The following is a 25436-nucleotide window of genomic DNA, read 5'->3' on the forward strand; positions in this document are numbered from 1 at the left end:
TTGTGCTGTTTGTCAATTATATCTCAATAAAAGGGGAAAAAGTATACTTCTGTTCTTCAAAGTACACATTAAGAATACAAAAAGAGAAGACACATATTGTGAGAAAATATTTGCAAGTCATATATCTGAAAGCAGACTTGTGTCCAAAGCACATAAAGATCTCTTACAACTAATAAGACAGTATCCAATTTAAAATGGGCATAAGATTTAATTCAACATTTTATCAAAGAAGATATATGAATAACTAATAAGTAGACGAAAAGATGCTCAACATCATTAATCAGTAGGGAAGCAAAACCCACTAAATGCTACAATGAGAAAGACAGACAATATCAAATATTAGCAAGGATGTGAAGAAATAAAGACCATCACACACTGCTGGTAAGAATCTAAAATGATGACCCACTTTAGAAAATAGTTTGGCATATTCTTAAAAAGTTAAACAGATTTATCAATTTATGTTACTTTACCAATTTTATGTAAAAGTTCCTCTACTTACACCCCCAACAATGAGCCTTTTTTCCACTGGAAAAAGGCAATATATAGTAAACTATTAGTAAACTAACTATATTACAATTAACCAAAGAATCTATATTAATAGGATAAACCATGCATTAAAGTAAATGTCAAGATTAAATTAAGATTAAAAAACCTCTTCATATATTCTTTTAGCTAAGACCTCTGGTGACTGCTATGCTCTCAGTTATCATTAATAGACAGGACACTGGTGAGATGGCAGGAGATCATGACATTTACAGAGTGCCATGAGTCAGGCACTGTGTTTAATCTAGGCAGACGTAGTGTTGAGGCTTAAGGAGGCTGTTTTGCCTAAGATCACATATATCTAACTGCCACCTGGCCTGCAACCTAGGCATGTGCCCTGACTGGGAATTGAACCAGTGACCTTTTGGTTCTTCAGGCCAGCCTCAATCCACTGAGGCACACCCACCAGGGCAAAGAAAAGATTTCCAAGTATCACATCATAATAGTTATTTTAAAATATTTTCAAAATCTCAAGTCTCAACTATGTCAATGGAAAATTCAGGGCTGTCCAGTAAGGAATGTCAGAAGTACCATTAAACTGTCATCTAAGTTAACAAAACTTCTAACCTCAGAGTTCATTTTTTCATTTACAAACACTATTTAAACAGCTATCATGGCTCCTTCTGCCATTTTGGAGTCTGTGGAGGCGTACTGAGACAAAACTTCTAAAATGACAAATATGTCTGGAAGGCTGTGGCCCAAAGCCATTATTGCTGGCTACAAGTGGACTCTCTAGAACCAGAGTGAGCACAGAGCTGTTCTTAAACCTGGGTGTTTATGCTCAGAATGAAACAGAATTCCATCTAGGCAGATGTGCTGATGTGTACAAAAGTAAAGAACATCAGAGTGACACTTGGTGGCAAACTGAGTAACCTGGGGAAAGGTAACTTGTGCTCATGGAATAGTGGCATAGTTTGTGCCAATTCAGAAGCAATCATCCTACTAAAGCCATTGGACACAGAATCCATACGTAATGTTGTACTCCTGGAGAATTTAAACTTACTGAAAAGTGGATTTGTTCTCTTGTTAAGAAAAAAATAAGTTATCACGAGCAAGGTACATATATCTTATTTTCTCAAGGAAAGCACAACCTTTGACTAATTCTTTAATCAATACCAATACCACAAAAGTGTATACTACCTATTTTGAGACCTAACCAAAAATTTATACCAAATTGAATATTTTGAGCTTCTATAAAGTTTTACTCAGTGTTGGAAATCTCTTTTTAATTGAGTTACCCATATGTAAAAAGTAGCTCAAATTTTTAAAATTTTTTAAAAAGATTTTGTTTATTTATTTTTAGAGAGGAGAAGGGAGGGAGAAAGAGAGAGAGAGAAACATCAATGTGTGGTTGCCTCTCACGGGGCCCCCACTGGGGACGTGGCCCGCAACCCAGGCATGTGCTCTGAATGGGAATCAAACCTGCAATGCTTGGGTTTGCAGCTCACGCTCAGTCCACTGAGCTAACGCCAGTCAGGGCTAAAAGTAGCTCAGATTTTTTAGGTTTCATTTTGCTATAATTCATTCCATGTTTATAATGCTGTAAGTACATTTTTCGGTAGGAGGAACGATGGGTTCCACATATATATTTTAGTGAGAAGTTAGGCTCTTTTCCAAAGGCCCTTATTCAGGCTGTCTCAAGAAGGTTGCCCTCAACATAAAAAGTAACTAAAAAATTAAAACAAAGGGGAAGAAATAAACCTGTTCAGCAACATTACACACAAAAAAAGCAGAACACTGAATTTATACTTTACCTGCTGGTTTAAGGTCTCCTATTCGAATAATGTGTGGCCAGTGCTGAAGTGTTTTTTGCAAAAAAGGGGTTGGTTACTCCTAATATGACTGAAGGCCTACATAAAAATGAAATAAAATAAAATTTAAAAAAGTGAGAAAAAAGATGAACATTCCATCAGTGAAGAAAAGTTTATAATTTCCTCTAAGTGAACAATAAACAGATTACCTTTTCTTTCATTCAATGTATTACATATGAACTACATGTCAGATACCATGTTTAGCACTGGGCATATAAAGATGAAAGACACAGTCTTTCTAAAATTACAGAGTTAAAAGGATATATATACTAAATTATGATGCTAGAAATCATAAGACAGTGAAGGTAGTATAAAATGTACAATAATTACAAAGGAGACACTATGTCTACTGGGGATTAAAGGATGACCTCCTCAAATGGATGACATTCGCACAAGATGTGAAAGATGAGTAGGAGGTCTCTGCCAAGTGGATAAAGATGGTAAACGTGATGCATGAGAATAAAGAGTATGTGCAAAGCAGTGAAGTGAGATCATGATCTATTTGTAGAACTACGGACACTTCAGCATTCTTAAAGCACAAAGCAGGAAAGATGACTAGTCAGAAATAACAATAATTGGGCATATGCTGACCAGATCACTAAGTACCAAGTTAATATGCTAAGAAGTTTAAATGTTATCTGGTAGGCAAATGAAAGCTTCTAGAGAACTGAGTACAGAAATGCCACGTGAATCAAAATATACCTATTAGAAAAGTTACTTTGGGGAATATTCAGACAATACCCTACAAGGAAGGAAAGAGGTTTGAGAAAAAAGCAACAGCAAATATGATAAAAAGACAGTAGGACTGGGAAGAGAGTTTGGAAAGAAAATAATATGCTATAAGAAACTATTTTAGGATACTGAATTGACACAATTCAGCCCGTTGGTAAAACAACGTGCACCATATCAAGGAGAAATTTATGACAATCTAGATTTTGATAGCTAAACAAAAAGTGTTACTGTTCATGAAAAATGGTAAGAGGCCTGGGATTTCTGAAGAAAAAGAAGAACAGAAAGAATTCAGTTTGAATGTGTTTTATTTCAGTTGCCATTAAGATGTCCACGTAGCAATGTGGTTAAAAATAAATTAAACCTGGATGTACAGACCTGGACCTTATACAGATCTTGGTTGGGAACATAAACTTCAGTCATCAGTATAAGGTTTTAACAGAAGCTGTGGGTACAGATAAGATTGTACAGAAAAAAATCATTAGTCTGAAATCAGAACCCAAACACAACACTGGAGAACACCAACACCTAAGGGGTCACCAGAGAAAGAAAAGACTGCACAGGATAGTGAGATGTGCCACCAGACAACCAGGTGAGAGTGGTAGCAGGGATTAAAATATTTTCAAGGTCAACATCTTAAATGTTACAAGAAAGGGAAAGCAGAAAAAAATGGGGCAATAATATACCCACTGGATCAAGCAGGGAGATGGGAATTGCTGACTTCATCAAGAACAACTTCAGTGGAGATGGAGAAATCACCTGCAATGGACTGAGAAGCTCCCAGGAAACCAAGAAATGGTTATTATTATTTTGTTTACCCTAGACACTTATCTATGAAAAGAAGGCAAGTAATATAGCAGGAGCTAAAAGGGGAAGGGTAAGATAATTTTCCCCTATTTACAGACTAGAAAGAATTCTCATGTTTACATACAGATTCAACAAAGAGGAAGGAAAAAGAAGTACAGAGCAGGAAGAAGAAAACTGATTTGAAGTCCTGAAGTATTAAAGGAAGACAAACTGAAAGTACAGCCAGATGGCCACTAATGAGAATACAGCTCCCACTAATAATCAAGGAAAATAAGATAGTGACTTAAAATGTAAGCCAGCAGCTCCTTAAACCTTCCTCTATAAAATCAATCTGCAATAAGTTCAAAATTTTAAACTTTTAAAAGTTATTACCAAAAATTATTTTATATAATTGTTTATAAAGGTTTATAATTGCTTAATAAGAAGCACTCTTTGTTTACTTACGGGGCCTTGAGTACGGGTAGTATATTCTTTGAATTCACTATCAGTATAGTGAAATAAGGTCGGAATCACTGAAGTACTTCAGTGGAGAAATACGCTTGGGAGCAAGGAGAATATATAAAAACAAAAGGACACAAAAATTAAAGGCCATGCTCAAGTACTATAAAGCATCCATATACACAATATACCCCCAATAGGAAATTTAATGTACTTCAATAAATGGTAAACTCATTTCAGAAAACTAGAAAGCAAATGGAAATATATAATGTGAAATGGCATACTGAAACAACACTGGGACTGGGGGCAGAAGATGGGATGAAATTCTGGTTCTGTCATTGACTAGTTTTTACCTTTCTGAGACACTGACCATTCATGCAACTAATTTATTATCAGATACCAACTTCATGTAAGTCAGCATTTTCAATCATTTTCATCTCATGGCCCATATAAGCTAATACTAGAATCCTGCAGCACACCAAAAAATATACTATATTGGGTTGGCTAAAAAGTTCATTTGGTTTTTGCCATAAGATAGCTCTAGTAGTGTCTAGTTGTCTTTAAGCTCATTCAAACAATTTTGTTAGACTGTATCATGAGAGCTGTCATATCAGCATGCATTTAAAAAAAACATCAAAATTGGTGAATTTTTGTGTAGTACCATTTTAACACTGAAAATGGAAGAAAATATACATGGTTCTGGCATATTATGCTTTATTATTTCAAGGAAGGTAAAAACGCAGCTGAAACGCATAAAAAGATTTGTACAGTGTATGGAGAAGGTGCTGTGACTGATCAAACATGTTACAAGTGTTTTTGCAAAGTTTCATGCTGGAGATTTCTCTCTGACAATGCTTCACAGTCAGGTAGACCAGTTGAAGTTGATGGCAATCAAATCAAGACATTGACTAAGAACATCAATGTGATACCATGTGGGAGATAGCCAACATACTCAATATCCAAATCAATAAAGTTATTTGTGAAAATGAAAAATGTGTTTATTTTTATAGAAAAAAAACATATAGACTTTTGCCAACCCAATATTTTTTAACCAATCTGACAAAACAGAATTATTTTTTTCAAATTATAAGAGAAAGTTTATTTAGGAAGTTACAGAGGTAACAGAAGTGAGCCCCCTGGGCTCCATAGGCCCAAGGAAACAAGTTACAAAAGCAAACGAAGAGCCCATGGAGTTTAAGGAGAGGGAAAGGCAACAGTAACATGTGCCTGCGGGGGAAGAAGAGGGGGAAAGGAAAGGCACTGGTTGTGCTCTCGAGGAGAGGGCTGGTATAATTTAGATTCGTTCACAACCTCATGACTACTGTTGTATCGGCTGTTAATCATTTTTAATTTAACCATCTAAGGGAAAAGAGGTCAGTGTCCTCAACTAAATGGTCAGGTATTGCATGTTTTTAAAATTCTTGCAGCACAACAGTTGAAAAATCATGGGTGTAAGTGAATGAATGTGCTTGTTGTGCAGAAAATCAAGAACATGGTTCGAGCCCTCATGAAGCCTGAATTAATTTTCTCATCCATCAATTGGTGCTATAATGAGCACTACCTTCTTACAAGGCTGTTGTGTGGATAAATGCAATGGACACACAAACATGTAACATATGGGAAAGCGCTGCGAGTATCACCATAATGAACCATATACATATATACTCACTTACAAGTGCCAGTACAGTCTCTGAAGACTCTGAAGGTGATGGTGCCATGACCACAAGGGGCTCCCCCAACAGTACCAGCTCCCAAAGCATCTGACTATGAAGGAAACTGGGCAGAAGCACCTGAAAGGTTGTTTACACAGTAGAAATACGGTTTATTTAACCAACTTGTTGAGTTCTTACATAATCATCCTAAAACTTCACACTGATATAAATTTTCCAGCTATTTGCACCTTGATCTGATATACAATTCATATGAAATATGGTGATGCTTAGTTTAAAAGCAAATGCTTTCCATATTAAAAAATGATGAAAACATATCACAAGTGGGAGATCTAATACTAACACACAATGATTTCCTAGACATCTGTCTTTCCTCATACAAAAATGCTGCATATTTTTATAGCAACCTTGGAATTAGGTGGAAGTCTATCAGGATAAAACTCTGGTATATGAATTAGCCTCAGACATTGGCAACTTTTACTTATTTAGTAATTTCTTCCTGACAGGGTAATAATTTTTCATAGTAGCTTAGGGAAAAAATACTTATCTACTTATAAAAATTATAACCAGTCAACCTAGCTGGAAACATATTTTTTTAAAAAAAGGAAAAGAATGACATTTAAGTACAAAAATAGCAATAAATTTGTGAGATGGAAATTAGAAAAAGCTAATTTTAACTATTCAAAGAAAAGGAGACAAATGTGAAGGAAGTGCAAAAAAAAAAAACCAACAACAGTTATAGTTCAAGATAAGGCAAAGAGCTCTTTTTCCTCTTCCCTTCCTAAACAATTCAATCCTAAAGCACAGCACAGTTCATGGTAGGAATCTCTGCCAGAGGGAAAGAGAGACATGTTGGCCCAGAGAGGGAGAGTCAGGGTTTTTTTGAGATAAGGTAGACATCCAGGTGGAGGGGGTGGCGACTGGAATCCAAATGTGGTGAGGTATAAATGTGTGAAGGTGCTCTGGTTCGGGTGAGAGTCCAGGAAGTGCAAGGGACATGAAGGGGCAGTGTAGTGTGGAATATCAGAGCCATAGGAAGTTGAGGAGGTTATTTACAGTGGGGTGTCAGAGCAGGGAAATGAGGATGTCCACATGGAAGGTGGCCTAGAGTGAGGTGCAGGAGCACAAGCAGGATAAGGAATATCCATATGAGCATTGGACTGGCATCAGAAGAAGTCAGAGTACAAGCAGGGTGAAGGTGGGATCCAAATGGAGAGGTAGCCTAGTGTGGGATATGGAACCCTGACCAGGATAGGAGCATAACCATGTGGGGGTCAATTTGGCATGGAATAGAGCCTGAACAGGATACAGAGGGTGTCCATGAAGAAGGGCAGGTGGGTCTAGAGTGTCAGAGCCCAAGAGAGGTTAAAAGAGGCATTTTCACAGAAGAGGGCTGCAGCAGAGAGGGAGATTAGTTACCAACAGGGGACTGATCAAATAATTAAGAATGACAGGCAGTAGTTACTCAGAGAATAGAAATACACATATGGAAAGGAAGAAAACTAGAGTGAACCCTGTCATGCTGAATTGGGATGGCGGGTATTACTGTGACTTTATGGTTTTCAATATATATGGAATAGACATAAATATGTGTGTAAAGATGCACATATATATGAATATGCAAGTATGCATGCATTTACAGATATATATACACACATATATATAATATTCCTTAGCACTGGTTACTAAAATGGCCTAAAACCAATGATATCCAATAGCAATAAGCACAACTAATGACCAACTCTTGGCTTCTAAGTCTCCACTGGGGGAAAAAAAAAAAGCCAAAGCTCTTTGGAGAAATAGCTGATTCTGGCAGTGGGCAAGAGAAAACAAAAGACAATCTTGGAAACCAAGAGAACTTAAAATAAATGTTCACACAAAGACATAAGTTCATAGTAGCATTATACATTATAGCCAAAACGTAAGAAACCATCCAAATGTCCTTCAATGAATTAATGAATAAACAAAATGTGATATATATCCATAGAATGGAAAATTATTCAACCACAAAAAGAATGAAGTAATAATTCATGCTACTGTATAAATAAACCATGAAAACAATATGCTAAGTGAAAGAAGGTAGACACCAAAAGCTACATGTTGTATGATTGTATTTATAAGAATTGTCCAGAATAGACAAATCCATAGAGATGGGAAGTAGATCAGTGATTACCAGAAGCTGGGAAATAGAGAATGGGGAGTAAGTATTAATATAGGTACAGGGTTACTTTTTGAAGTGATGAAAATATCCTGGAACTAGGTAGTAGTGATAGTCACACAACTTTGTGATAATTAAAAGCCACTGAATTATATACTTTAAAAGAGTAAATATGACAGAATGTGAATTACATATCAATTTTTAATTAAAAAATAAGTCTTAAACATCTTACACCAGAAAGCAAGAAGGTGTTTAAAAAATGACAAGAATATGTCAAAAAAAGAGAGGCCAGGTTGAAATGGTTCTCACTCGTCAACGTCAAAGTGGGGATAATCTGAAGATCAAAATAGATGACAACTTTGGATTTTAATAGCCAGTTGAATAAAACAGGAAATAGAAAGCCCACACAGATACACATAAATACTGTGATGTTTTAAAATATTTCTACAAATTTACTGACACTCCTTTTAAAACATGGAGCCTAATTCTCCCCTTCTTAGGTATGGGCTAAATTAGTGGCTCACAGGTAATGAACAGAATAAGGTAAAGTGACAATGTACAATTTTGAAGGCTAGGTCATAAGAGTCATTGTGGCCTCAGCGTTCCTTCAGGTCACCTGCTGATGTGAGAACATTCAAGTAGCCCTTTGCAGAAGCATACATGGCTAGGAATGAGGCCTCCTGCCAAGAGCAACAAGGAACTATGACCTCCATCCACTAACAGCCAAGTAAGGTAAGCTATCTAGGGAAGCAGATCTCCAGGCCCAGTTGTCATGTTTACTAAACCTCGGCTGACATCCTGACTGCAATCATGTAACAGATCCAGAGCTAGAACCATCCTGCTAAGCATTTCCCAGATTCCTGACCCTCAGAAACTGTGTGAAATAATGTTTGTTCATTCAAGATTCTAAGTATTGGGATACTGAATTATACAGCAATAAATAACTAATATGCATACTTTCAAAGTATCTCCCCACAAAATACTTAATTACAAGTATTAATTACAAGGAAAAAGAATACTTATCGATGAAGAAGCTTAGAGAACACCACTTCAATTTTATTTTTTATCTTCACCCACAGACACTTTTTTCACTGCTTTTACAGAGAGGGGAGAGGGGAGAGAAAGAAACACTGGAGCAAGAGAGAAATATCCATCAGTTGCCTCCCATATGTGCTACAACCAGGAGGAAGCCACACGTAGGTATGTGCCCTGACTGGGGATCAAACCAACAACCTTTCATTTACGGGACAATGCTTCAACCAACTGAGCCACACCAGCCAAGGCAGAGACGACCACTTTGATCAAGTGATCAAAGTGAACATAATCAGTAACAAAGAAGCCAAACTTATGTGCTTCTTCCTTACTAAAGATGCAGAACCTGAATCATCAAATAACTGTCCTGTAATCCACAAAAATGTCAGGGTTGCAAGCATGAAAGGAAGACTGAAGAGCCATGCCAGACTAAAAGACAGAAACTAAAGAGACATGAGAACTAAATACTACAGATGATTCTCAAGTAAGTATTATTGTGACAACTGTTGATATTTGCATGCCATCTTAGTATTAGATGATATTAATCTATCAATGTTAATTTTCCAATTTTGATGGTTGCATTGTGTCCTAATTTATAGGAAACAGACACTTAAGTATTCAGGGGTGATAAGGCATCAGGTTTCCAATGTAAAATCAAATGGTTCAGGGAAAAAGTCTTCTGTACTGCACTTAGCAGTTTTCTGTAAATTTGTGGTTGTTTCAAAATTTTATATATATTACATATAACTTTAAATATATTTTTTCTATTTTAAATACATGTACACAGTTGTCCTTCGGTATTGATGGGGGATCGATTCCATGACCCCTGCAGATACCAAAATCCATAGATGATCAAGTCCATTATATAAAATAGCATAGTATTTGCATGTAGCCTATGCACATGCTCTCACATACATTATCTCTAGATTACTTATAATAATATAATATAAATTCCATGTAAATAGTTGTTACAGTATTTTGTTTAGTCTACATATGTTCAGTACACATGCAATCATCATAGGCCTAACTATATAGTACTAATCAGCAACAACATAACTTTTTTAAAAATGCAAAAGATTTGTGTGATTTGAAGAGAAACCAGAGTGCTACAACTTAACTTTTTTAAAAAATATTTTTGATCCACAGTTAGGGGAGGGAAAAAGGGGACACGTAACTTACATGCCTCTTGCTGTGCAAAGAAGTCAGTAAGTCAGTAAATAATCATGAAGTGAAATGTCCTGGACTCTAGACAAGAGGGTATCCGTTTCTTTTGACGAAAACTGTCTCTGAATTCCAAGCTCAACTTAAAAACTAAATGAGAAGACTATTTCTGTGATCAACAGAGAGATAAAAACCAAAGGCATCGTCCCTGAAGTAGCAGTAGTTTAGCAAGCCTTGATGTGGTGAAAGGAGGGAAACTGGCTCCCACATTCAACTGCATCTGTCTTTCAACTTCAAACATCTTTCCAGGTCTGTCCTTTGGTCACAAGCTCTGTCTTGGTATAAAATACTACCTTCAATATAACTGATAACCATTTAAACTCTCATTTACACTACCAAGGTAAATGTAAGCTCTACCTACACAAAATAGTGTTGTCATGGATAAAGCATTAATCCATCATCAGATATAACAGTAAGTGCTTGGCATGGTACTATCTCTATGTAAGGCTATTATTCTTCAGAGTTTGGTTTTCTCACCTCTTGAATAACAAAAATTAAAAAACAACATACTAACTTGTTCTTTTAAAAAATAACATGTATATGAAGTACATGTCTATTCAGGAGAAAAGACACATACTCTTCAAAGGTGTTAGTAGTGGAATTAATTACTACAAAAGCAAAGATGATTGATGATAAAAAAGCATTAAAACTTTTATACCTAGTAGTTCAAAAGAAAACATGTCTGGTAACTAAATTCTATATTAACTTTGCCAGTTGTTCAGTTTATTCCTTAATGAATTAAGTAACAAAACTATTAATAGTATGAATCCCTCTTAGTATATATTTCCTGTTATTTTCATTTATTTGGGGGACATTTCCCCTTTGCATTGTAAGAATGCTACACTTATTTTTTAAAGAAAATTAATTTGTTTTTAAGATTCATAGCTTATATAAAGTAAAATTCACCCTTACCAAAGATACAAAAGTTCCATGATCCCCCAAGATTTTCTCATCCCTTTTGTAGTCTATTTCCCTCTCCCACTCCCAGGCAACCACTAATCTGATTTCTGTCCCTATACTTTTGCTTTTTACTGTATAAACGTAAACATTCAGTAAGTAGCTCTCTAAAATCTAGCTTTTTTTCACTAAACATAATGCTTCTCAGAATCATCTATGTTGCTGACTACATCAATACTTCATTCTTTTTTTTAACTGCTAAGTAGTAGTCATGTGCATGCATATATCTCATTTTGTTTATCCATTTACCAGTGTTAGGCTGGTATATAAAGCCACTATAAACATTTGCACACAGGTCTTTATGTAGATATGTTTTCATTTTTATTGGGTAAATACCTAAAAGTGGGATTACTAGGCTGTACTAGGGTCAGTATATAAAACAAATCTAACATATAAAATTAATCAATCTTTGAAGCAGTATTCCACGTAGTTGGAAGGTCACACACACTCATACACACAAAAGCCACATATAAAGTAAATCCAACCTAAACCCATTTGTCCCTGGCCAGGTAGCTTAGTTGGTTAGAGTGTTGTCCCAGTTACCTAGGTTGTGGGTTCAATCCCCAGTTAGGGCACATACAAGAATCAACCAATGAATGCATAGGTAAGTAGAATAAATTGAAGTTTCTCTCTCTCTCTCTCTCTCTCTCTCTCTCTCTCCCCCACCCTTCTTTCTCCAATCCAAAGATTCTTATTTAGCCACTCTGTGTAAAGCATAAACATCAGTACTTTTTCCTTCTTTTTTTTTAAACTGCTAGATCTCTGTTTTTATTATTTTGCATTTTGAAAAGTTTCAAACATACAGAAAAAATAAAGATAATAGTGTAAGAGCCACTTTATGTATATCATCTAGTGTTGACAATATTTTGCCATTTTTACTTCAATTATTTTCTCTTACTGAAGTACTTTAAAACACAAACTTCATGATATTTCACCTCAAAATATTTTAAAATGCATCTCCAAAAAAAAGTGCACTTTTTTTTACATCATTACAATACCATTCTCACATCAACCCGAAACAATTTATTTCTACCATGTAATATATCCCAATCCATATCCAAATTTTCCCAATAGGCAGTCATGGACAAACCACTGATTTATAACATATGAAACATAATGATTATTTTCTTCCAAATTTTTTACAGATTTCATATAAGAACATACATTTTCTAAGGAAATTAACATCACAAAGCAATGAGAAAAGCAATTAAAATTTTTTACTCTTTACCTGAAAAGATCTACCTCATGAACAGTAGGTAAAATAACAGATATGTGTGTGTCTGCCTAAGATATAGAAAAGAAAAAAGAGATGTCACTAAAATTTACAGAAATAGATTTTTAAAATATGGCTATTTATCTCATGATCAATAAGCATATTCCCCTGTCTATCTTATAAGATTCTCTTCCTCGAAGAGAAGCCACAAAGAGAATGTGTCTTAACCAATCTCCCCCAACACAGCAGAAGGTCAATGAAACACAAATTCTATGGTTAAAGCATTAACTCAAATAGTCAGATTAATTCACAACTATATGAAATGGTAACATAATACTAGTTGATATATGTAACAGGCAAAATTAGCTTCCTTCTGCTCTCCATTTTATTCAATTCAAAGAACAATGGGAGTCCTGTTTCAAATGATAAATTCAACCCCACCCATAAACAGATATAGCTAGGGGAAAAATGAAAGGCAGTAACTACAGAATCCTTTTGACTAAGCTTCCTAAAAATAAGACTGCTGACCATTCTTTAAGAAGCTTTGTTAGAATTAAATCTTGTTGAAGAATAGTATTTACTTTCCCCTTGTCCTTATAATCACAGTATAAATTCTGAGTTCTTGACAGTATCTACTAGAGAACGAACAAGAAAAATATCAGGAAATTTATTATCAATTCATTTAAAAACTTTATTAGGATATTTCAGTGATATTCAGAAGTGTATTTAAACCCAAAAAACTGCATTTGCTAGTTTAAAATTGCTGTTAAAGAGACTCTATGTGCTGAATTACTGTATCACAGTACCACAGTACCTGCTGAGTTAACTGTGCTATTTGAGTTGTCCCAGGTTTGTCATGACATGTGGGAATCCGTACCTTAAAGAGAAAAAAGAAATTAACATGGGCAACAAAAGAATGAATGTCCTTTCTCTAATTTGCCAGTCCCACTACAATGAGGGAGCAGAAGTGCTCTATCCTGCTGCTAAAAAGCTACACTCAGCAATGCCTAAAAACCCATAAAAACAAAGTATTTATATCAAATTAAAAAATAAAGTCATACTTATTTTCAGTCACAGCAGAAGTAAGTGAACCAAGGTCTCCACACTCCCATACACACAGAAATTACTAATTTAATGAGAAGCAAATATCTTGAAACACAGAAAACAGGACATCAACTTTATACCACTTCCTGTTTATTGTTCCAATATTTGCTTCATTAATATACACATCCAAACACACCCTCTCAAGCTTTGCAAACTATGGAATAAATATCATAGGAAACCATGAGAATGCTGAACCCAGAACGGCAAGTAATACTTTTGATGATTTCTAAGGGAAAAAACGAAACACAGCTCCTATAGAAATGGGCACATTTAAAGAGAGAGCATAGACAAAAATAAGTCCAACATGAAAACGAATTGCAAAAGCCCTCAGATCACACTCATACAAAGCCCAAGAGCAAAATGCTAATTGATTTATAAAAATGAAAGAAAGAACACTTAATAGAGAACAATACCCTAGGATGGACATGTTTGGTCTAACATTATATGTTAAGACCATTTGAGACTAAAAACCAGTGGCTTTCCTAATTTCTTTTAATTTTAGGTAATTCATACTCAATTCTACACGTATTCTGCAATACCATTCATCTCTGGTGGCCATGGCATAGAAGAATTTTAGGTGGCATTTACATTCACAAGTATTATATAAGAATGAACTCCTTATGCAAATTCTACAGGATGATGGTGTCAGTGGCCCCTGGAATTGTCTGACTAATGGTTCTGTGCAGCATGATGAATTGTGGTATCTCCGTAACTCTTCACATAAAAAAAAAGAAAAACCAAATCCTAGTGAAAGCAATAACAGACTGAATGTTATTAGGAAGTTAAAAAGCAAAACTCATGTGTGAATGTCCTAGAGATCTTTTAAAAGGAGACAAATGAAATATAAGCTATTACCTTCATTACTACCCCCATAATAGGCAGGTATAATGTCTTCCCTGGCACTGGGGCGGGCCATCGATCAACATCATTACAAGCTGAAAAAAACATAGTAAAATACTTCCTTAGTATAAATAGAAATATTAAAATATGAAAAATAGCATATTAGAAATTAAAACTCTACTTTCCATAGAGCAAGAAAAACATACCAGGAAGGATGGAAGATAAAGGGTAAAAAGTAAAGTAAAAGTAGTGCAAATATCTTACACTTCACCAGAAATACACCTATTCTAGGATATAAACTGGTCAATAAATTTGTTAAAGCAACAGAATAATTGGCTTAAAGGAAGTTTTTCTATACATTTATTACTACTAAAATCAGCTACAAAAGCACACCACCTGGCAGAGGCCTTCTCCCTGTATCAAGTAACATAAGAATTCCTATTTAATAGCAGTGAGTCAACTCAGTATTCATTATTAGCCTATGATACAAAAGGAGATAATAAATGATAGTCTTTGATATGTTTAGGAAAGATATCAGAAGAATAGTATTACATCTCTCTCTAGTTAAGAGCTAGTTATTCTTAACTAATTTTGAAGTCAATTTTTATCAGATCATTTCCAGTAAAATTTTTAAAACTCCTTCATAAAGTACTTAAATCACACAATGTTTAACTTACCTGCTTCCAAATAAGGTTTGCTCTTTTCAAAATACTCTGGTGCAATCTGTTTGAGCACAGTGTGAAAAAAATGAATATAAGGTAGTTTGCTGATCAAAACCAAGGACTGGAGGGAAAAAGAAACAATGTTTTTTTAAATTTCCTAATGATTATAATTTAAGTTTGTCATTTCTTATATAATCAATTACTAACAAGCTAAACTCAACAAAAAGTATGAATTTTGAAATACAAAGGCTTTTCCAGTAGATGGTTTAAAGGGAACATAAAACTAGTTACAGAATGCAAAAAGTTTTAACTTATTACTATACTTTAAGAACATAAAAGTATATTCACAGAAATGCATTTCCCAGAAAAAAGAATTTACTATAAACAGAATACTGTTACAGATAATTTCCAAAGCCTAGCCTATTGTTATCGGCAAAAGAGAAATTAGCTAGGTGAATTCTTGTTTTCAGAAAAGGTCAAAAGTGATGTTTTTTTCAAACTAAGACTTATGGCTATTTTTTATTTTTTACTGAATTTATTGCAGTGACTTTGGTTAATAAAATGATAGAGGTTTTTATTAAATTATATTTTATTGATTATGCTATTACAGCTGTCCCATCTTTTCCCTCTTTAGCACCCACCCCTCTCCCTCAGGCAATCCCCACACCACCGTCCACGTCCATGGGTCATGCTTATATGTTGTTTGGAACTTTACATCCCATGACTATTCTGTAACTATCAATTTGTACTTCTTAATTTCTTCACCTTTTTTGCCCTGATCCTCCCAGCCCCTCTCCCATCTGGCAATCATCAAAATATTCTCTGCATCAGAGTTCTGGCCAAGATGGAGACATAGGTAGAAACCCTTTGCTAACTCGCACAACCAAAAGGAGGATAATGACCAATCTAAAATCAATAAACAAACAAAATTGCCATAAAATCACACTGCACGGAACTCTAACAACCAAGGAATTAAAGAAAAAATCAACCAGAACAACCAGACTGGTAAGGCAAAGGACGGCTTGGCCAACTCAGAAAAGCCTGCCAGTGAGGCAGCTGGGGGGTGGGGCTAACTGCTGAGCTCTGCAAAGCTGTGAGGAAGGGACTGACTTAAGGGGAGAAACCAAGACTCAGAGCTGACTGTGAGCTAAGGGTGGGGTTGCCCCAGTGAGAGATACTTTCAGTCTATCGGAGTCTGACGGAAAGTGCGCTAGAGACAACCAGGCAAGCTGCACTGTTCCCCCTCTGGCCCCTCCCACACAGGTAGCACAGCAAAGAGAGTTGCCCTGCCTGGGTGAATACCTAAGGCCCTGCCCCCTTACAACCTATTAGCTGAACCAAGACAAAGAAATATGGCCCAAATGAAAGAACAGAGCAAAGCTTCAGAACTAAGTGATGAGGAGATTGCCAACCTATCTGATGAAGAATTTAAAGCCCTGGTAAATCAAAATGCTCACAGAGCTGATTAAGCTTGGTCGAAAAATTAAAGAACAAATGAAATAAAGCAAAATATTCAGGGAACCAACAGTGACAAGAAAGAAACCAGGATTCAAAGCAATGATTTGGAACATAAGAAAGAAGTAAACATCCAACTGGATCAAAAAGAAGAAACAAGAATTCAAAAAATGAAGAGAGGCTGAAGACTCACTCTCTGGGACAACCCAAAACGTTCCAATATCCGAATTAATAGGGGTGCCAGAAGGAGAAGAACAGCAGCAAGAAATTGAAAACTTACTTGAATAACGAAGGAAAACTTCCCCAATCTGTTGAAGGAAACAGACTTCCAGGAAGTCCAGGAAGCCCAGAGAGTCCCAAAGAAATTAAAGACAAAAAGAAAATCTTAAAAGCAGCAAGAGAAAAGGAGGCAGTTACCTACAAAGGAGTTCCCATGAGACTATCAGCTGATTTCTCAAAAGAAATCTTGGAGGAAAGAAGGGGCTGGAAAGAAGTATTCCAAGTCATGAAAGGTAAAAACCTACATCCAAGATTGCTCTATCCAGCAAAACTGTCATTTAGAATGGAAGGGCAGATAAAGTGCTTTCCAGATAAGGTCAAGTTCAAGGAGTTCATCATCACTGAGCCCTTATTTTATGAAATGTTAGAGGGACTTATGTAAGAAAAAGAAGATAAAAAATATGAACAATAAAATAAAAACAAACTCACAACTATCAACAAATGAACCTAGAAGAAAAACAATAAAAGCAAAAATAAGCAAACAGCCAGAACAAGAACAGAACCATAGAAATGGACATCACACAGAGGGAGTTCAGTGGGGAGGGGGAAGGGAGGAATAGGGGGGAAAAGGTACAGGGAAGAAGAAGCATATTTAGTAGTCATAAAATAGATGGGGAGAAATAAAAAATGGTATAGGAAACACAGGACTCAAAGAACTTACGTGTACAACCCATAGACATGAACTAAGGGGAAGGGGGGAATGCTGGAGGATTTGGGGGGGGCAGGGTGGAGGGGGAATAAAGGGGAAAAAATTGAGGAAACTGTAATAGCATAATCAATACAAAATACTTAAAAATATTCTCTGCATCTATGATTCTGGATCTGTTCTGCTTGTCTGCTTCTATTTATTTTAGATTCAATTGTTGGTAGATAAGCATTTATTGCCATTTTATTGCACATAGTTCTGATCTTCATTTTCTTTAAAAAGTCCCTTTAACATTTCATAGAATAATGGTTTGGTGGTGATGAACTCCTTCAATTTTTTCCTAGTCTGGAAAGTTCTTTATCTGCCCTTTGAATCTCAATGATAGCTTTACTGGGTAATCTTGGTTGTAGGTTTTTGCATTTCATCACTGTATTTTCTGCCAATCCCTTCTAGTCTGCAAAGTTTCTTTTCAGAATTCAGCTGACAGTCTGATGGAAAACTCCTTATAGGTAACTAATTGTTTTTCTCTTGATGCTTTTAAGATTCTCTCTTTAACCTTTGGCATTTTAATTATGGTGAGTCTTGGTGTGGGCCTCTTTGAATTCTCCTTATTTGGGACTCTCTGTGCTTCCTGGACTTGCATGTCTATTTCCCTCACCAAATTAGGGAGGTTTTTCTATCATTATTTTTTCAAATAGGTTTTCAATTTCGTGCTCTCTTCTCTTCCAAGCACCTCCATGGTGAGAATATGGGTACATCCGAAGTTGTCCAGAGGCTCCTTACACTATCCTCATTTTTTTAAGTTTCTTTTTTTCTTCTAACTGTTCTGATTGGGTGATTTTTGCTTTCTTACATTCTAAATCGCTGATTTGAATCTCGGCGTCATCCACTCTGTTGATTCCCTGTGAGTTGTTCTTCATTTCAGTTAGTGTAGCCTTTGTTTCTGACTGGTTATTTTTTATGGTTTTCATGTCTTTTATGCTGTTGAAGTTCTCTGAGTTCATTTGCTCTTCCCCAAGTTCATTCAGATTCCTTATAACCAAGCATCTGAACTCTGTATCTAGTAGATTGCTTGTCTCCATTTTATTTAGTTCTTTTTCTGGAGTTTTGTTCTGTTTTCATTTGGGCCATGTTTCTTTGTCTTCTCATTTTGGCAGCCTCCCTGAGTTTGTTTCTATGTATTAGTAGAGCGGCTACAACTCCCTGTCTTGGTAGAGTGGCCTAATGCAGTAGGTGCTCTGTAGGGTTCAGTGGCACAGCTTCCCATATCACCCAAGCTGCGTACTTGAGGTGCACCCAGTTTGTGGCCTGTGTATACCCCCCTCTTGTAGTTGAGCCTTGATTGCTGCTGGCAAGTCAATGGGAGGGATTTACTCAGGCCGATCAGCTACGAGTACTGGCTATGACCACAACCACCAACCTCTGACCACTGTTAAGGATCAACTGTGCAGGGGGGCCCACTCCACAGAGCAGAACTTATTTCTTCAGGGCTCTGGTGCCTACTGAGTTCCCACCTTAAGTGTGTCACTTGTTGAGGTACTTGAATGGTGGTACTCTGTCATGGTTTGTAGCTATCTACTGCAGGTGCAGGCTCTGGGGCTTCCCAGGAGGTGCAGGCCAAGGTCAGCCATTACTTGTGTCCTATCTGAGACGACCTGGCATAAGCTACAAAGTTATCTGCAGATGGCTGCTATTTATACTGGGCTTGGAGATACCTAAGGTAGGCCAAGCTGTGAACCAAGGCCAGCTGCTACCAAGTGCCAGGCCTGGGGTTATTTAGCAAAATGTACCAAGCTCACTGAGGACAGATGCTGCTTATTTGAGAAGATTTAGGAAAATCTGAAGCAAAACCAAGAAAAGCTATTCATAGGAGAAAGCCAATGGAAATAGCTTGGGTAGACCCCATAGTTGGGTGGGGCAAAGCCTCAGAGAATCACCAGTGTGGGGTGAACAGGCTGATGGAGTCAGAGATGGTGCCCACCTGCCAGCTCTGTGGGGGGAAGGCTTAGAAAAGAAAAATGGCCTCTGCCAGCAGTTCTTTTTGGGAGAAAGCTGCCCCCTGGCTCTTGCCCTGGTCCCAGATACTTCAGTTCCTCCCCATATGCCTCTAGTATCTTTAAAAGCTGATGCCCTGTTGCTAGAGCTCAGAGGGAATGAATATGAGTAATTCTGTGCATGGGCCCTTTAAGAGGAGATGCCTGGGAATCCCAGTTTTTATCTTTCACAGCCTCAATCCCCACTGGTTTTTACAGCCAGAAGTTATGGGGACTTATCTTTCTGGCACTTGAACCCTGAGCTGGGGGGCCTGTTGTAGCTTCCAAGATATACCTCCTAATTTCTATCTACTGCACGTGGATGTGAGACCACTTGTTCCGTGTCTCCACCCCTCCTACTAGTCTCAATGTGGTTTCTTCTTTAATTCCGTAGTTATAGGAATTATATTCCCACTCAGCTTGATTTCTGGCATTTCTGAATAATGGTTTTCCCTGGTTTAGTTGTTAATTTTGATGTGGTTGTGCAAAGGTGCAAGCCTTGTTTACCTAGGCCACCATCTTAACCTTCTCCCCTATGGAACATTTTTTAAAATGATATAGGTTTCACCCTGGCTGGGTGGCTCAGTTGGTTAGAGCAATGTCACATACACCAATACAGTTGTGGGTTCAATTCCCAGTCAGGGCACATACCTAGGTTGCAGTTTCAATCCCTGGATGGGGTGCATACAGGTGGCAACCAATGGATGTTTCTCTTTCACAATGATGTTTCTCTCTCTCTAATTAATAAACATACCCTTGAGTGAGGATTTAAAACTTTTAAAATTATATAGGTTTCAAGGGTGCAATTCTATAAATACATCATCTGTATATTGTATTGTGTACTTACCACCCCAAGTCAAGGTTCCTTCCATCACCATTTATCTCTACTTTGCCCTCTCCTACCTCCCCCCAGTATTTAGAGTTCAGTGGTGATAGCCACATACTTAAAAATTGTGAATTTATAGTTTAATCACTTTAGATATAAAATTGAATCTTATTTTTTAAATCTATTTTCTTAAAAACTATTTTTTACCTTTCCATCCAGCACCAATTACTGCTCAGGCCATATTCTAGTTACAAAAGGTAAAGTGTGTCCCATTAGCTGGGAATGAACTGAAATCAACTAATCTTTTTAAGAAAGTAAAAGATTGTATATTTAGAGTAAAAACTATGTCTAAGATATTGCTGAGGTATGTTTATTGACTCTTCAAAAAAGATACTGCAGGTTTTTATTAGTTGTAACTATATTATACTGTTTATTCTTTCCCTTATTCTAAAATATAAAAATTAAGCAGATTCTTATGACTTTTGATGGTTTCATAAAAAGGTATAACTTATTGTCAGGAATCTAGTACAGAGATAGCAGAAATGTAAAATTCAATAGCAGGTAAAAATCTAGGTATAGGTCTCTATAACCTAAAAAATAAAGATGAAATATAAATTCTAGTATGTTTTAAAATGTCAAAGGCTTCAAAGACTATTCATTCTAACAATTTCCATCTTTCTAACCACAATATAAAAATATTTTTTCTATTATAGTATCTATGAAAATTACCTTCTGAAAGTAGCCTCGTTTTAGAGTTTTGTCTCGAACTTGTCGGAAATACACATATCCATAAAAATAAGCAGGATCCTTCTATAAAAAAGTGACAAATAAAAAATTATATATATAGCCATTCTTTACTATTATTAGGTTCCCTTATAAACCTGAATAGAGTTATGAGGTATACACAAAGAGCCAGTTACGCTTTTCCACCAAAACAAACAATAACCATGACAATAACAACCAGATAAAAATCTGCTAACTTGCACAAAGATGAAATAATCATACTAAAGTCATGTTTTCCCTCTATAACTAACTCTGCTTATGTTCTTTATTCATATCTGTACTAGTCAATGGGAGTTAGGAAACAATCAAATTGTTTTTCCCCAATGTCTTATATAAGATTTTTTTAAAGGCCTGCCCACACTTTGTCAGTCTTAACAAAATGAGGTATCCTAATATAAAATTTCGAGAGAAAATAAAAGGAATTACGTGCCAATCTGAATCTTACATAGCTAGTTACATTTTTACCCAATAATAATGAAACAGTGGAATGTTTATCAACATGCAATTTGAAAAGTGATTACATTCTAAAAAACTTAAGAACTTTTAACATCCTCATAGAATAAATTATAGCCCAGTTCCTTATTTGTTATTCTTTAAATAAATACTTATTGACTACCTACTTTGAACAAGGCATTGTGTTAGAGAAAAACAGAAAGATGCATAAGACACAGTTCCTTAAGGAGATCACAATATCAAAGGGAAAAGTACAAAAATTACCATTATGGAATAGGAGCACAGGTACCATGAAAAAAGCACAAAGTGTTACAGAGAGGCCAAAGGAGAAGAGATTATCTCTATGTGGCTCAGTAAAGACTTCATGGAGATAGCTGATTTTGAATTGGGCATTGAAGGATGTATAAGATTTAAACAAAGACATTCCAGGTTTAGAGGTATAGGAGTTTCAGCAAAAACAAAGAGACACAAAAAAAATACAAGCCATACCAGGAAAAAGCAAGATAAAAGTAGTTCATTTTGGCTAAAATATGGCACATGTATATATAGAAAGGGTATGAAGTTGGAAACTGGAAAAGTAAAAGCCTTATTTTGGAAGGCCCAAAAAGTGAGGACAAGGAAATAGCAATGATAAGTAGCTTTTTATTCATTAAATAATAGGTGGTCATTTTAGATTTATTTATCTTTAGGTAATATATATGTACATTTTGGCTGGCAACACTGTGTAAGATATACTGCATTGGAATGTCTTTGGGCAAATTTCATACCCTCAGCAGCCCTTAATTCCCTCAACTGTAAAAGGAATGCTCTCAGAGCAATACAGGGAAGACTAATGAGATAATATATGCTCATTAATACAACACCTAGAATATAAAAAGTTCTAATAAATGTAGCTATTATTAACATCAGTTGAAGGAATATGTTAATAGTGATAGTAAAAGATCATGGAAAGAAGAAGATGGCTATAAGAGATATTTCAAAGGTAATACCTTTGCTAACTAAAAGTGGGTCCCTGTAATTAGTGGAACAAAGTAGGTAAACTGTAAATGCTGATTTTAGGCAAACTATGTCAAGTTCATACTGAATGTCTGATAGGACATTCAGATGAAAATATTCTTCATGCACACTACAAAATAGAAACCTACACCCTGGAATCTTCTGAATCATTAAAACTATTTTTAATAAACAGTAAGTATAAAACAAAACTTAATAAAAAATCAAAAAGAGAATTATAATTCTACCATAAAGTAGGTAGGAATTACCACAGGGAATCTTCGACTCTGGTTCATATTTACCGGTAAAGTACCACCCTACCTCCACATCTGAACAAAGAGTTATTAACAAATGAAAGAAATCAATTTCTATAATTCACAATGGGCATTATGTTTCAAGAATAGTAACTTTATGAAATCTCTTTCATTTACACACTGAATCTTTATGAATCGGACTTAGGGAATCCATCAGTGTGATATATTGATATAACAAACGCAAAATATTTCTGAATGCTTTAATAAGTAACTGAGTTTTAAAGTTTCCTCTCACATGGACATTCTTCTATTACTACTTTTCCAACCTTTAAGTAAACTGGTAAATCTTTGTCAAATTGATCCAGGAAACAATGCAGTGACACCCTTCTGCCAGAAGACTGTCGAAATCTAAAACAAAACTGGGTATCTCCAAGACAACCTAATGAAAACAAAAATAAAAGAAATTAAGGATAGCACAGTATAACACTTATTTATCCAGTTTCATCAAATGTTAGAGTGGCAGGGGTCCTAGCAACCATTTATATCCATTCTATCATGTTTTAGAAAAGAAAAAGAGGAGATCATGAAGAGTCCAAGTGACTTGCTCCAAGTCATCTTCACTGGTTAGAGGCAAAGCCATTAGTAAAACATGCATTTGAACTCGTAAGTCCCTCTATTATTTTTCCTATTCCATTTTCCCCATGTAATTAAAAAATTTTAAAAACTGTTTGTATGTAATGCAGACTCACAGTATAACAGCAAAAAAAGCCAAGCACAAAATAATATATATATTGTTCAAATTCATTTATATACTTGTTTATAAAAAGCAGGTAAAGCTATAGTGTTTAGGGATGCATGATTGGGTAATAAAACTATAAAGAAGCAGGATAAGAACTAGGGTAGTGGTGGTTACATTTGGAAGGGGACCTGAGGGGGCTTTCTGGAGCTTGTATATGTTTTGTATTTCACAATGAGACTTTTAAAAATTACTTTATTCATTTCTTCTTTAGAGAGAGGAGAAGGGAGGGAGAAAGAAAGGGGAAGAAACATCAATGTGCATGAGAAATATCAATCGGCTGCCTCTCACATGCCCCAAACCAGGGACTTGGCCCACAACACAGGAATGTACCCTGACCAGGAATCGAACCAGCGACCTTTTGGTTTGCAGGATGACACCCAACCCACTGAGCCATACCAGTCAGGGTCACAATGAGAGGGTCACTTTTTAAAACAAGACATCCTAATGAAAGAACCCAATAATAAACTTACTATTTTAATAATTTTAATTTAAAAAGCTTTTAACCTTTTATCATTTTAGCAAACCTCTTAAAACACGTAAACCTTACCTAAACTGTCAGGCAATAATTACAAAAAACAAAAAACTGTTAATACTATAAAAGTAAAAGACACATGAAGTAGCTTGTCACTCAAATTTTTCCTGCTTACTATATTTAAAATAATATATTATTAAGTATCAAATATACTAGGATTTTATTATTATTATTATGCACAGAAGTACTTGAGCACATGAAGTTCTCAACAAAAGAAGTAGAAACTTGATAATATGTTTAAGTTCTTTAAAAAGCAACTCAGTATGTATACCTAAATACAATTATAGAAACTAATATATATATTTGTTGGTGCAGGGAAGAAACAAAGGGAACTGGAGGGTGGCTCACCTCAGTTTCTTTACTTTTTAAAGCAGATAGTTTAAAAATAAGGAAAACAATTGAAACCTGAAAAAAAATACTTCAGGCACTGTTTTAGTTCAACAGATGTATATGCTGATGGTTTAGTTTTTTTTTTAGAAGACATCTTTTAAAAAACCATCTGAGAAGTACAAACTAATTTCTCTGAGACAGCAAGACAGAACAGGCAAATGCAATGGATTTTAAGAAAGAAATATTGTAGTATCTGGAAAGTGTAAGGAATGCTAAACTTTGTGGAAGGGAAATAATGAAGCTCCCTTAGCCTTAAATCCCTACCTACCTGGCTCCCTTATCAAATCATGGGCACGCTGTGAGAACTTTCCAGTGACCAGCTACATCCACAAGTTGTAAAGAATTAGTCAAGAAACTAGCTGACCAGGGCAAGAAGGCTTTAATAGTGTCCTTGTGAATTAAGGTAAATGGTTCCCATTTTATATTTTGATAATGTCCATTCATGTACAAAAGATTATTAAAGAAATATCAACTCCTAATCTGATTTTGTTGTGAACCTTTGTTCTCCATCCTGACCTCACCATTATTATCCATAGAAAAGGAGGCATTACAGATTGGCAACCAGACTTTTCACATTTACCTTGCAGAAAATGATACTTTAGGGAAGAGCAATCCTGATTCCCTACAAGCTCATTATAAATAAATATATATTGTCAGTTTGTCTACATAACAAATGACTGCAGTTCTACATAAGCAACATAATGATCACATGTGAAAAGATGGTTAAAATGAATGTGTTCTTCAGGAAAATGTTATGATCTGAGGGAAAAAAGCCACAAGCAATGCGATCTAGTCCCAGGACCATCAA

At 35.8% G+C, this 25436-nt stretch overlaps 1 protein-coding gene across 1 annotated transcript in view; it reads right to left on the minus strand.

The window, feature by feature from the left end:
* Positions 1 to 25436, minus strand: part of DENND6A (DENN domain containing 6A) — a 54443-nt gene that overhangs the window by 11800 nt on the left and 17207 nt on the right. Inside the window, 13 exon segments of the mRNA XM_028518058.2 lie at positions 2298 to 2352; positions 2354 to 2393; positions 4336 to 4378; positions 4381 to 4401; positions 4404 to 4428; positions 5969 to 6105; positions 6108 to 6118; positions 12595 to 12650; positions 13394 to 13456; positions 14539 to 14618; positions 15201 to 15306; positions 21154 to 21234; positions 23234 to 23346. Coding sequence (XP_028373859.1) covers positions 2298 to 2352; positions 2354 to 2393; positions 4336 to 4378; positions 4381 to 4401; positions 4404 to 4428; positions 5969 to 6105; positions 6108 to 6118; positions 12595 to 12650; positions 13394 to 13456; positions 14539 to 14618; positions 15201 to 15306; positions 21154 to 21234; positions 23234 to 23346 — 831 coding nt within the window.

This window comes from Phyllostomus discolor, chromosome 7 (genome assembly GCF_004126475.2).
Source record: "Phyllostomus discolor isolate MPI-MPIP mPhyDis1 chromosome 7, mPhyDis1.pri.v3, whole genome shotgun sequence".
In the NCBI taxonomy this organism is placed as follows: Eukaryota; Metazoa; Chordata; class Mammalia; order Chiroptera; family Phyllostomidae; genus Phyllostomus; species Phyllostomus discolor.